At 37.5% G+C, this 14007-nt stretch overlaps 1 protein-coding gene across 8 annotated transcripts in view; it reads right to left on the minus strand.

The window, feature by feature from the left end:
* The window catches only part of LOC105938903 (DNA (cytosine-5)-methyltransferase 3A), a 72099-nt gene that overhangs the window by 25416 nt on the left and 32676 nt on the right, over nt 1–14007 (minus strand). For 6 of the 8 annotated variants that reach the window (XM_036147208.1, XM_036147211.1, XM_036147206.1 and 3 more), the window contains 3 exons: nt 12774–12897; nt 10474–10511; nt 10261–10377 (listed from right to left, as the gene is read on the minus strand). The exons of 1 other annotated variant lie outside the window; for it this stretch is intronic. In XM_036147208.1, the coding sequence (XP_036003101.1) occupies nt 10261–10377; nt 10474–10511; nt 12774–12897 (279 nt within the window). Of the gene's footprint in view, nt 1–1875; nt 1983–10260; nt 10378–10473; nt 10512–12773; nt 12898–14007 lie in introns of those variants that run through there. One more of the 8 variants, XM_036147213.1, reaches the window with a different exon arrangement.

Below are 14007 nucleotides of genomic sequence, written 5' to 3' on the forward strand. Positions count from 1 at the left end.
GTATGACATTTCATGTTTTTTAATTGCATTACAGAAAATAAAGAACTTTATCACAATATTCTAATTTTCTGAGACAGTCCTGTAGTAAATGCTCAATGCTCGCTTTAAGATGGAGAAATAAAAAGTGATTACAGAGATGTGAGTTACGACTTCGAACTCTGACAAACCCTTTGGACCGGTCAGTGTTTTCACTCTTAGTGCCGCCCCTTGGACCTCTGATCCCTGACCTTACGACCTAACCAATGAGCCGTCTCTTAAAGCCCATAACGTTTACAAGCATGGCTGACCCTAACCTCCAGATGAACTCAAAATTGCTCAACAAAAATACACTTGAATAAAAATATTAGAAAAGTCTCCTTACACTGCAAAAAGGGAACTAGAACTAAAAATAAGTAAAACATTTCTTGAAATGAGTGTATTTTACCTTGATTTGAGCAAGTAGATAAGACTATTTGCCAATGGAATAAGATTTTTGCACTTAAAACAGGAACAATTCATCTCTAAAATAACATAATTAGACATCCTGCACTTGAAATAATACGATGGAGATGAATTGTTCCTATTTTAAGTGCAAAAATCTTATTCCATTGGCAAATAGTCTTATTTACCTGCTCTAATCAAGGAAAATTACAATGATTTCAAGAAAATTTCACTTACTTTTAGTTCTGTTTTTGCAGTGTAAGAGTGACTACAACTTCCCTACCATTGCAGCTGCATTCATTGTCATTGCATTTCCTTGCATAATTTAAAGAGAAACTACTGGATTTGTTTTCCACTATGGTCTTTAATGATAAAAAGCTAAATGTGCCCAATGGATGTTTACAGAAATTAAGTAAATCTATAAACTAATTCCATCATTACCTTTAAATTTTGTAGCATTTGACAAATGTTAATGAATAGAAAAGATTAAATTGTGCTTCTACCATATTAAACTTGTCTTTTCTAAGACAAAAAAATATAATTGTGTATGGTGTGTGTGTTTTTGAAAATGTGTTGGTTTTTCCAAATTGTTTTAATCAATCAGAAATAAAGAAACTTTTTTTTACGGTATCTTAAGGAACTCTTTCTTACGCCATGTTAAACCTACATTGCTTTAAAACAAACTCAAAATCTTCTTTTATTCTACATAAAAAGAGTAAAACAGAAAAAAATATGTTGAAAAAGTCTGAATATGAACTGAAAAAAAAACAGCATAATCTGTAGAGTCATGCTTTTGTGACTCAGGGATGTTTTCCAATAATTTAATGCTTGACAGGGTCACACGCTGCATGAAGTCTCACATGCTGCAAGCTGTTTAGCAGTAGACTCACTCCATGCTTCTCTGCTCTCAGCCATATTTTTAAGACAAAACATTTAATCAACAAGACTATACAATCTGAAGGTTTAAGATAGATGTTTGAAGAAAGTTATTTTTTTTATAGTTACATGCTATACTGTTTTGCTCCTATTAATCATGCATGAAATGTTCAAATGCAACATCCTTAAACTTCAGACTACATTGAACAGGAAGTCTCTAAAAAAAATCTGTTAAGCAGGTGAAGAGTTGATAAAGTTGAAAATAATTTGCATACATCTCTCAGCAGCAATAAAAAGTGAGACACAGTTTAAAAACCTTCAACTGAACCTCCTTTAGCCCTCAGCCTTCAAGTAGGTTAAAGCATTTGGAAATGTGTTCTTGGAAAGAAATTAAAACACTCAATGAACACTTCTTGGGGTAAATCTGAAAACAAGAGAACTTGGCAACAAACCAGCTTGTGTCACTTCCAGTTTTGAAAAACTAAAACTTGGCTGCATATTTTTCCTGACGCTTCTGTGCATTGTCTGCAACACATCCACAACAAGAACAGGAGGGGAAAAAAAGGAGAGGCCACTTACAAGTTGGACATATTGGTTCTCCAAGTGTAACCCTTCCTCCCTGGCTCTTTTCCTCTCTGTCATTTTCTTCGTCTGTCTCCGACTCACCTCCTACTCCTTCCTTTCTGTGTGTCTCCTCGGCTACATTCGCCCTCAGTCCCTCGTTTCTCTCTGCTGATTGGCCGGCAGCGAAGTGTGTGATTTACTGCCTCCTTTCCCTGACAGATGTTAACGCAAACGACAGCAGCACACAGGCACCGAGAGGTGGTGAGGAGTTTTGTGTGTGTTAGCCTGAAGGCTTAAGGAGAGGAGGCATACATGTGCAAATTAAGGTTAGTGTTTACATCTGTGTGTGTGTGTGTGTGTGTGTGCGTGTGTGTCAGGTGTGTATGCAGACTGAAGTCAAAGGTTAGGTAAGCTTTGGAGTTGATAAGGCAGTGGGATTTGTTCAGGCAAGACCTAAAACACAAATACATTCAGCTGAAACTAGATATTTACACAGACTGCAAAATAAGACACCATTTTTTCTCCCTGTCTGTTAAATCAGACTCACCTTTTCCTGCATTATGTCAGTTAGGATAACTACTAAAATTATTTAGATTGGCTAAATCCCAGAATAATATACATACACTGAAATTAACACCCCAGATGTAAGCCTCTGTTAATTTGAATTACCTGTGAGTCAGTTTTAAGGCAACACCTAAAACAATAACACCAAACAGGATCAGCCAAGATATCAGGAAGACGATTGCGAATCTTGACAAGTCTGGCTCATCTTGTGGTATATTTCCCAGATGCCTGAGGGTAAAACGTTCATTTGTTCAAACAAGCATACGCAAATAAAAACAGCTATCCGAGACAGAGACACGTTCTGTGTCCCGACATATGAATGTTTCTGGGTGAAATGTGAATATAGACACCAGAAAAAAAGCAAAAGAGTATCATTATGGACAGTGAAACAGGACCTGTAGCAACATCGGCTGAAAGGCCACTCAGAGAGGAAGAAGCCATTACTCCAACAACAGCAGGAGCAACATTAAGGTTTGCAAATGCACTTAGAAACAAAAATCTTAATTTTTGAACACATGTCCCGTGGTCAAATTAAATTTACATTTTAAACGGACATAATACGTACTATGACCATAAAAAAAAAAAAAACACTCACAAAAAAACATACTGTAAATTTCGGACTGTAGGTCGCATTTTGTTCATAATTTGGCCGATTCTGTGACTTATAGTTACGTGCGACCTACATATATATTTAAACGGTAAATCAACATGAAAAAAGTAGTAAACATTACTGTCTACAGCCGCAAGACGGCGATCTAGGCTTGTGGAAACTATATGCTGCTCCTGTACCACTTAAAAATTAACTGAAACATTAATTTATAGACAACAATGACCCTGTTTCAGTATTCATTCACACAAGGGAACGTTGGTGCAGCTAGACCGGACCTAGAGCGCGACACAACCATGTTATTGGGCTGTCTGTGAAGCTAATAACAGCTAGCACTAGCTTAAAGGTCTGTTGTCCGGGCATTTTACAACTTCACTGATGCATGTGAGCTTTATGTTACTCTGAAACATGCGTGTTGTACTGTTAGCTTAGCACATAGCACTGTTACACTCACGGTCTAATTTGAGTGTAATTCTGACAACCTTCAGCGTAAAGTGCCGTTACACTGAAATGCGCTGACCAGAACTTTCCGGGTTGGAGGTTTGTTACGCTAATTTAATTTAATTTAATAAATTGCCTGACCAGATTAGATGTCAGTTCTTACGACTTGGATTGTGTGAAATAAATTTCTAAATAAATGCCACTTATAGACAACTTATATTCCGGAGCGACTTATATGTGTTTTTTTCCTCTTTATGACGCATTTTTTGACTGATGCGACTTATATTCCGGAGTGACTTATAGTCCGAAAAAAGCTTTATGTCATCTTAAAATAAAACAATATACAGCAAGTGTTCATACTGATAGTGTTTACTTTGTCCTTTTTGAGCCCAAAAAGAAGTTTTCACCAGGCGCGATCAGCAGATGTAAACATTGTTGTGCCATCTGCTGCCAGGAACTATCAGAAAGCAAGATGGCGACTATCGCTGCAGCTACTATAAGAGCCAATAGACCGTCCTGCAATGCCTAGCAGTAAAGTGACAGCTCTGCGTGGTTGAAAACAAACCCAATCTACAGGGCTAGGGTTACTGAACCTTTTTTTTCCCACACCTTTCACGCCGATTGTTGCTGACTCTTTCGGCGTCATTGCTTCTACTCGTTTACTCATTGTTTGCATGCATAATATCATACTTCCACTCACGTGGTCTTGTTAGGGTAAATATACACAAAAGCTCACCGTTTACAAACAAATAGACCAGAAACAAAGTGTAAAACACAGACGTAAAATAAGGAAAACCTTTGTATGCAAACAGAGTGTGCTACTGACATAGAAATTTGAGAAGTCATACTACGTCACTAGACCCCTTTAAACGTTTGGCCACAATGACCGTCCCTGATATTAGTTTTATAAAATGTTTATGGACCAAACAGAGAAAGTGTTTGTGATCAAAGCAACCTGTAGACCTGACTCGGTTCCACCAATTCACTCAGGAGGAATGGTTTTGTTCATTTCATTTATTTTTTAATAAACAGTGTTCTTAAATATCTGGTTTCAACTGTGTCCAAACACATGGAGCCAGTTTTCTTCTGTTGAAAACATGTTTGCAGATTAACTTAAGATATTGATGGGTGGATGTTAACAACCACATGTCAGCAAAAACCTGCAACAGGTTAACCTTTCTGCTAGTCACTGGTTTCACCGTCATTCTCACTTCTATCAAACACACACATACACATATATTCTTTCTAATTGGCTGTCATCTCTCACAACCTCAGCTTGTCAACACAAAACTTAACAGTTACAGCTCATTAATGATTTCCAACCCTTTTATTTATTCAATGTGCCTCTGCGTTCCTGCTTTTATTCCCTTTATTCTGGCTTCAGATGTTAAGTCTTTGTGTCATTCTGCCTTTTCAATTCCTCCATTCATTCAACAAGTACTATTCATGTGTTTGAATACTTGAGGATTACTCATATTAACATATTTGGGACTTAACTACCAGATGCTTTGCTTGAGCATTTCTCTTCAATCAAATTTGATGGTATTTTTTTTCCCTGCTTATTTTTAGCTGTAGTCAATAAATCATTCTGCAACACAAAAGAGGTTCAATCTCAAAAGTAATAAGATATTATTCTGGGTAAAACATCTCACATATGCCACAATTTAAGCTCACTTTCTGTAGATAAACCAAGAATCCCAGTTTTACTGTTTCCACAAATTAAACTATGTTTCACAGAAATCTCAAACTCATTAGTACTATGCCTTCAGTGAGTTTTGGTATTAAGAGCTGATGTGCGTTGCACCAGGCCGAGGTGCTCCCTGTGCGCATGGCCAGACTGTCTGTCATTGATAAATTACACCCTTTAGCACAAAGCCGGCTTACCCTTTCATAAGTCAACCATTACAGCAGAGTCACTACTCTGCTTGGCGGCTTTGAGGTTTAAAAGCAGTGAGCTGACCCCAACCCCCATTGCCATGTTCCAGAAAACACCCAGAGACGACCAGGAGGCATCTAAGTCTCCTTGTCAAACCGTATTGTGGGGGTGACTACAAATGAACTCTTTGAAAAACAAAAACCCCAAAACAAACAAAAATAACTCTTTGCAAAAAAATAAATAAACACATCATTAGTTGAGCAAACACTACAGCAAACGCCAATATATGACTTACATGATAGCACCAAAGGTGTTAAAGTTCACAGAAAAAATCAGAAACATCTTAATAGCAAACGAAAAAGGGTTGTCATTGCAATATTTAATAGTAATATAATTACCGCATGATTTCCTAATAGCAAGCCAAAATCTGACATTTTAACTGTAGAAGTTTTCTAAAAATCTCTCTGTTTTTATCTTACCTATCTTCTATTAGGAAAACGCGTATTCCGTGCACCGCTGCTTCTTGAATTTTGTTCACCGCTCTCGCAAAGCACTCATCAGCTCACGCGTGAGAGCTGATGATGAGTCACAGAGGGAGAACATAGCATTGACAGGAAGTCCTACATGCTCTACCTTTCTCTTTCTCTCGCTCCATCTGTCTCGTGAGCTCGCAACAGTATGCGATTTGAATACCAGCTGGTATCAATGTGACCCACTAGAGTCTGTTTTTTTTTTTCCCATATGTACATCCCACGAAGTTTGGAGAGTTGAGTTCTTTTTTTTTTTAAGCCTGCCATGCCATTCCTAAGTGTGGTAATTTCAAATAATGCTACAGGCTCTTTATGTCAGACTGATTCTAAGGGTTATGGCCTTCAAAGATGAAGAACTGGAGGACAGGGTCAAACAAGAGACAAGAGGAAACTGCTCTGACTGTGCTTTCAGTCAGAGCAGTCAGTCGCCGTCTCCATCTCTTCCTCTCACACACTCTCATATCTCTTGAGTCTCAATCTGCCTCAATGACTTTCTCTACCCCCATCATAACCACATACCCATACAGCCTCTTTCAGGAACTCTCTTTTTCCGCTGAAGCCACCAATATATACTTCCCTTCTGAAATCTATAGACATTTGCACTGCATAAAGGGAACTAAAAATAGGTCAAATCCTCTTGAAATTAGAGTAATTTTCATTGATTTGAGCTGGTAAATCAGACTATTTGCCAATGGAATAAGATTTTTACACTTAAAATGAGAACAATTCATCTCCATCATCTTATTTCAAGTGCAGGATGTCTAATTATCTTATTTTAGGGGTAGAAATTCTCATTCCATTGGCAAATAGTCTTATTTAGCTGCTCAAATTAAGGACAAATATACATATTTTAAGAAAATTGTACTTATTTTTAGTGCCCTTTTTGCAGTGCCAAACATCTCCAGGATTTCCTCTGTGAATAAAATATGTTTTGTTTTTGTGGTTCTGTGTTGCAGTTAATTTGAGATCAGTGTTTAATTGGTCTGTTTCCAATATATTTGGTAATGACTCGGGCCTGTTTGTCCTTTGAAATGCCTCGGTGTGACATTTATTGTTATTTGGCGCTACAGTATATAAATAAATCGCACTGATTTGTCCCGGATGCTCTTGCTTTCAGTTGCATGTTTACAGATACTCATTTTAGTTTTTACTGTTGAGTCATTATGTCAAGTCTGAATTTATCTCCGTCCGCCGTCATGTTGTTTAAAAAAATAAAGTGTGAATGTCTTAATATGCATGCTCATTTTATCAACTGCTGAGATAATTCATTAGGGGATAAATGCAAACCAAAAACAATATGGTGCTACAGAAACAGTAACTTGCTACTAAACCCTCTGCAGCAACAGCCTTTTGCAATAACTGGCCATGAGTCGGTTATATCACTTTTAGCCCACTTTTCATTGCAAAATTGTTTTATGTAATTCAACCACATTTTTTTTAAGGATGAACAGCTTGTTTAAGACCATGGCACACAATATCATACTTTGACTTTTCTTAGACTTTGAATAGGCAACTAGAAACCATCCATGTAGTTTTATTCGGACCAATAAGAGACGCATTCGCAAGCGTCTGGTGTACTTGAACTTAAAGTTACGCCACTGCAAAAACAGATCTAAAAATAAGTAAAATGTTCTTAAAATTTGTGTTTTTGTCCTAGATTTGAGCAGGTAAATAATATTACCTGCACTTGAAATGATAGAATAGAATAGAATAGAATAGAATAGAATAGAATAGAATAGAATAGAATAGAATTCAACTTTATTGTCATTGCACTGTCACAAGTACAAAGCAACGAAATGTGGTTTGCATCTATCCAAAAGTGCTATACAGGATATAAATATTATTTATACGTGTATGTATAAGTAAAAAGTAATAGTAGGTGACTGTAAAATGTTGTGTATAAATATAAATATGGGAGCTATATGCACAGATTATATAGAATATACAGGAATGTTAGGAAAAGGATTATATATGTATTAGCGGGTTTATAATACAAGATAAATAATGGCAGAATGATGGAGTTGAGTTGTTCCTCTCTTAAGTGCAAAAGTCTTATTCCATTGGCAGATCATCTTATTTACATGCTCAAATCAAGGACAAATTCACTCATTTAAAAAAAAAATGACTTTTTTTTAGTTCTGTTTTTGCAGTGCAAATAAATGTCAGGATACTCTCCTTAAGGAGAAAGCAGAATTCATGTTTCCACCAATTACTGCAAGTTGTCCAGATCGTGAAAAGACAAAGTAGCCTCAGACCATCACACTACAACACTTTTTTTGAAACGCCGTATTAGTTTCTTGCTTTTCCTTAAGTGACTTTATCTGAGGTAAGTGATGCCTGAAGTGCATAAAGTGTTGTTCTTTGGTGAGCTCCTGGAGGAGTTGCTATCGGTGTGACCTTAGCAGGCCTGCAACTCCTGGGAAGTTTCATCACTGCGTCCAGTTTTTCTTTCGTCTGTGGAAAACGGTTCAGGCCAATCACGTTGCAGTATTGAGGGTTAATAAAAAAATATATTTATATTAAACTGTTAACGCATATGAGGGGGGAAAAACAAACTTTTAGGGTCCTAGCTTTAGAAGATAATCTTATTTTAGTTTGTATCTGCACCATTTAACCCAGTTTCTTTAATGTCACATTGTCTAGTTGTTGAATTTTAACTTTAGTTTATTTGTCCAGATTCTTGATTGTGAAACAAGAAATCAGCTCAAGAGATTTTATTCTATTTACAGAACATTATGGGATTTTTTTTTTTACTTAAAGACTGTCTGAAATACAGCAAACTTGTAGAACAAATTATGTGTAGGCAGTCTATCTGCATCATTTATGATGTAAATCTAAGACCTGACCTTGTTGCACCACAAGAAATGAATATAGTTAAAACAGACCAGTGGGTAGAGATATTATACCTCCCCCTCTTAGAGAAACTAAGATTCAGAGCTTACAGGTGGGTGCCAGATGGCGAAGCTGCGCAAATGGTAGAAGAAACAGCTGCAGAAAGAAACATCGTGATGTTAAGGTGGTTGGAGGCGTTCCAGAGTTTCAGTTTAGGGTTTTGTGCAATTCAGTAGCTAACTACAAAAATGTATACAGAAAAAAACACAAATATATTGAGGATTCAAGTTGATTTTCTTCTTTTATTTCTTAAGTAAACATAAAGCAGAGATAGCACATAGTGAGTTAAACTATAATAACACTCATTGCAATACTTCCCAGCATGCAGTTTGTCTCTTTACTGTTGAGGGATTTCCCCTTTGCTCTACTACTCAGCAGTACAAAAAAAAAAAAAAAAAATTGCTAACGTCTGATGCAATCAAGTTGCTGTAGAAGACCAAGTATCACTTAATAACATTGTTTGAGAACTGAAATATCCCCTTAAATCAGACTGTATGTTTGCTTACACTCCTAAATATTTCAGAGACGATACACAGCACCTTGCAAAAGTATTAATACCCCATGAACTTTTTCAGGTTTTGCTTTTTATTGAGATTTTATGAAATAAAGCAAATTAAAGTAGTGCACAACTGTGAAGCCAATGGACAGTGATACATTTTTTTTAAATGTTTTTACACATAAAAAAAAAACTGGGGTGTGCAGTTTGTATTCAGCTCTGGTAGAACCGGCCTTTTCTGCAATTACACCTGCAGCTCTTTTGGGGTCTTTTTGGTGTCTCTACCAGCTTTGCATATCTAGAAACCAACATTTTCGCCTGTTCTTATTTTTTAAAACAGCTCAAGCTCAGTCAGATAGGAAGCTCAGATATTTCCAAGTCTTTCTAAGGTTATCCTAACCCATAAATAGAATGTAATCTAATCCCTTGCATTGTAGCACTTGCTGCATGTTTAGTGTTGTCCTGCTTGAAGATGAATCTCCACCTCCATTTCAAGGCTTTTGATGCATCCAATAGTTGTTTTTTCCCCCCCAGCATTAACTTTTATTAGCTCAATCATTCTTGTTATCAATTTTGATCAGTTTCACTGTCCTGCTGAGTAAAAATAAAATCCCCACAGCATCATAACACCACCACCACCACTATGTTTTACCATTGGGATGGGGAGATCATGATGATGAGTAATACAGTATACCTGAGATTAAATTAGACATTGTTGGACTCTATTTAATGAATAGGTAACGTCCAAAGGCAAATGGCTGCCTTGGTTTAAGGGGTATCAGAGTGTTTACAAAACAACTGTAAAAACTACTTCTCCTTTTTGCTTCTAAACTATGATCTGTGTTGCATTGGTCAGTCCAATAAAATCCCAGTAACACACATTGAGGTTGAATGCTGTGAACTGGCAAAATGTGAAAAGGTTCTAGTACGTTGAATACTTTTGCATGGCATTGCCCGGTATCTTCACACAGACAGGAACCCTTTTGTCTCCCACCTCCATCTTCCAGCGGCTGAGCCATTCTTCCTTCTGCCTCCTGCTGATGTAAAACGGATCCCCAGCCTGGAAAGTCACTCTGGGGACTGGCCTCCTCCGGAGCCTGCCAGTCTCAATCTGCGCGCCAACAAACAAACACCACAGCAGTCAGCCTCATTTTCACGTATATAAATAAGGCATAAGTAGAATTGTTGCAGCTACTAGCTCTCCCACCTCTCTGGGGGAGTCACAGTTTCTCTCATCTGTCTCGTCTGTAGAACGGGAGAAAGGAAATGGGCTGTTATTACAAGTTTAACGAGAAGTTTAATGAGGAGGGAAAGTTATGCTTTTCATCACTCTGTCACAGCCTCTATATTTAAAATCACACTGCCTTGAAACAAAACAGTGTTATTTGTCTGACAAGTACATGTTAAACTAAGTCATGTATATATATATATATATATATATATATATATATATATATTTATTTTTTTTATTTTTTTTTGTCAAACTAATGATGTTTTCAAGTGATAATTTCAAGAAATAAGCTAAAAGAGCAATGCAAACCAACCCAGCCCTGTGGAAAAAGTATGTGTCCCCTATAATAAGTCATATTTTTTTAGTCCACAAGCTGCAACAAGGCTCAATTGTTGCCAGACCAATTAAGAAATCACTTGAATAAAACGTGTCTGACAACAAGAAGTAGGCTAATATAGCTCAAAATGCAATACATCATGCCTTGATTCAAAGCAATTCCACAACAGATATTTCTCCAGTTTTAGCTTCCCTTTACTGGCTTCCAGTTAAATCAAGAATTTAATTAAAAATTCTTCTTCTAACGTTTAAAGCCCTTAATAATCAAGCTCCATCATATATCAGAGCTCTGATTACCCCGTATGTTCCTAACAGAGCACTTTGCTCTCAGACTGCAGGTCTGCTGGTGGTTCCTAGAGTCTCTAAAAGTAGAATGGGAGGCAGATCCTTTAGCTATCAGGCTCCTCTCCTGTGGAACCAAACTCCCAGTTTTGATCCGTGAGGCAGACACCCCGTCTACTTTTAAGACTAATCTTAAAACTTTCCTTTTTGACAAAGCTTCTAGTTAGACTGGCTTATGTTACCCTGAGCTACCTCTATAGTTATGCTGCTATAGGCTTAGGCTGCTGGAGGACATCAGGGTCTATTTTTCACTCTGCTGAGTTCTCCTACTGTTCTCCAATTTGCATTATTTGTTGTTATTTGAATTTTTAACTGTTTGTTCTGTCTGTCTTTTTTCTCTTCAAAGTAAGTACAGCTGGTCTGGCGTTCTGTTAACAGGGAGGTTTTCCTCCCTGTTAAAGGGGAGTTTTCCTCTCCACTGTCGCTTCATGCATGCTCAGTATGAGGGATTGCTGCAAAGCCATCAACGATGCAGACGACTGTCCACTGTGGCTCTACGCTCTTTCAGGAGGAGTGAATGCTCCTTATCAAGACTCAATGCAATCTGCTGGGTTTCCTTAGAGAAGAAACTTTTTTGACAATCTGTCTGGAGGATTTGATTGAATTGGACTTTGTAAAGTGCCTTGAGATGACATGTGTCTTGAATTGGTGTTTTATAAATGAAATGGAATTGAATTAAATAGATGAGAGATGGGCTGACATCAGTCTGGAAAGCCATACAAAGCCAGTTTTAATACAGGCAACCAAAATTACTCCAAGAGAATATCAATGACTCATCCAGGAGGTTACAAAGCAACCAGCATTCAACGCACCACATGATTAACTCTGCTTCAGTTAAGGTTAGTGTTCATGATTCGACAATGAGAGATCAAAAGTGGCATCCTTAGGGGATTTACAAGGTAAAAAGATATTGCTGACCTAAAATAACACAAAGGCCCATGTCCCTGTTACCAGAAAACATCGTGATTGGAAAAATATTCTTTGGGCTGACAAGACAAAAGTGAAACATTTTTAAAGGTATGCATTGTGCTACACCTGATGTAAAACTTAACATGGCACCCTAGAAACAGAACATCATGCCAACAGAAGAACACGGTGGTGGTACAGTCATATATATATATATATATATATATATATATATATATCGTGCTGTGACATGATCTTAATAGGATGTTTATACTTGAGAACCTTCCAAGATGGCCGAATTAACATTTTCTCCAAATAGGAGTGAGCTAAACTTCCTCTGCAGCAACGTAAAAGACTTATTGCAGTTGTTGTCACCAAAGGTGGCACAACCAGTTTAAAAAAAATTACCGTTTCACCTAGGCCGAGGTTGGTAACGTTAACTTTTTTCCCTTAATAAATGAGAGCATTATTTGAATCCTGCCTTTTATTTACTTATGTTATCTTTGTATGATATTGAAATTACTTTATTTACAGCAAATAAAAATGACAAATAGCAAAAACGCATGAAAACAGCATGACCATTTGAATGGTCTTGTTTCAAATAAACTTGCTTTGCCTTAAAGTGAGAAAAGACTTAGCACTTTGTCTATGCAAAAAGGTAGATAAGTTGACAGGAATACAATAAAATATACCTTTATTCCTTTCACTTTGCTCTAGTTTCCGGCGCCTTCGCTTCTTCTGCGAGGAAGGGGAAGGCTCCGGCTCCTCAGGCGGAGTTGGGGGGGCATTTGCACAGGGGTCAGAGGCAGCCATCTCCTAAGAAACAAACAGAGCAAAGTGTAGGTCAAAGAAAACGGCCACTCCCTCCTGTCTAGACAACTTAATGAGCACTACTTTTACAAAAATCATGCATGCAAACTTGTGTTGAATTTAAACAATCAAATAAACTAGAGAAAAAGCGCTACAGCGATAGCGGCACATACCAATTAGTCTAACCTCATCAGCGTAACACTGAGCAGGTATTTCCAGCAGGGCTCCCATTAACACAAACACACACAGTTTACTGGAGACGAAGGGGGTAGCACCTAAGTGTTTGCTGATAAGATAAAAAGTAATTTGCTTGGTTTTGAAAGTTAGCAAATTTCTTCAAATCTTCATGTTTTTTTTTTAAGTACATTGGAAAATGTCTGGCTGATAAACCCAGGCTACCTTAATTAGGTCTATTCATTAGCTGACCGGCATCAGTGTCACTAAACTTTCTCTATTCAAGCTCTAAAAGAACAGCGGGGTTTTTTTTTATATGTGTGCGCTACTAACAGGTTTTATGGGCGGGAAGTTAAAAGAGCAGAGGAACAGGGACGAACGTGAAGCCCAAAGGCTACAGCAACAGCAGCTCGTGCTAACAAGCCCACAAAGGCTGTAATGAACAGCTGAGGAGGCCTGTAAAAGGGAGAGCACAGGAAAGGTGACTGCAAGAGCCTCGGGAAAGACTGAACCACACCAGCACACTTTTCAATCTGACACTCGAACAGAAACAAAAAAAAAAAGCTTTGTTACAAAGATAATTTTCATTTTCAAACCCTAAATTATCCCACATAAATTCAAATTCCATGTGCATCACTGATTCAGCAATGCCTGATACTAACAGACAATATTAGGCCACTTATTTCCTGCTGTATAAGCTGTAAAAGTTAATGCAGGATCCAGTGCTAAAAGGTGGCTGGGGTTTTTATGTCTCCGGTACACCCAATTAGTTTTATTCTTCCTGACAGACAGCAAGTCAGAACTCTTGCTATGTTACGACAAACACAACGTGTTCACAATTCAAATATACCCACAACTGTACAGAAACTTAGATTAACTTGTCAGAAACAGCAACCAATAAGCTGATTTTTTAAACAAATGTTAGAAATAAACAGATATAAA

This window comes from Fundulus heteroclitus, chromosome 15, assembly GCF_011125445.2.
Source record: "Fundulus heteroclitus isolate FHET01 chromosome 15, MU-UCD_Fhet_4.1, whole genome shotgun sequence".
Lineage (NCBI taxonomy): Eukaryota > Metazoa > Chordata > Actinopteri > Cyprinodontiformes > Fundulidae > Fundulus > Fundulus heteroclitus.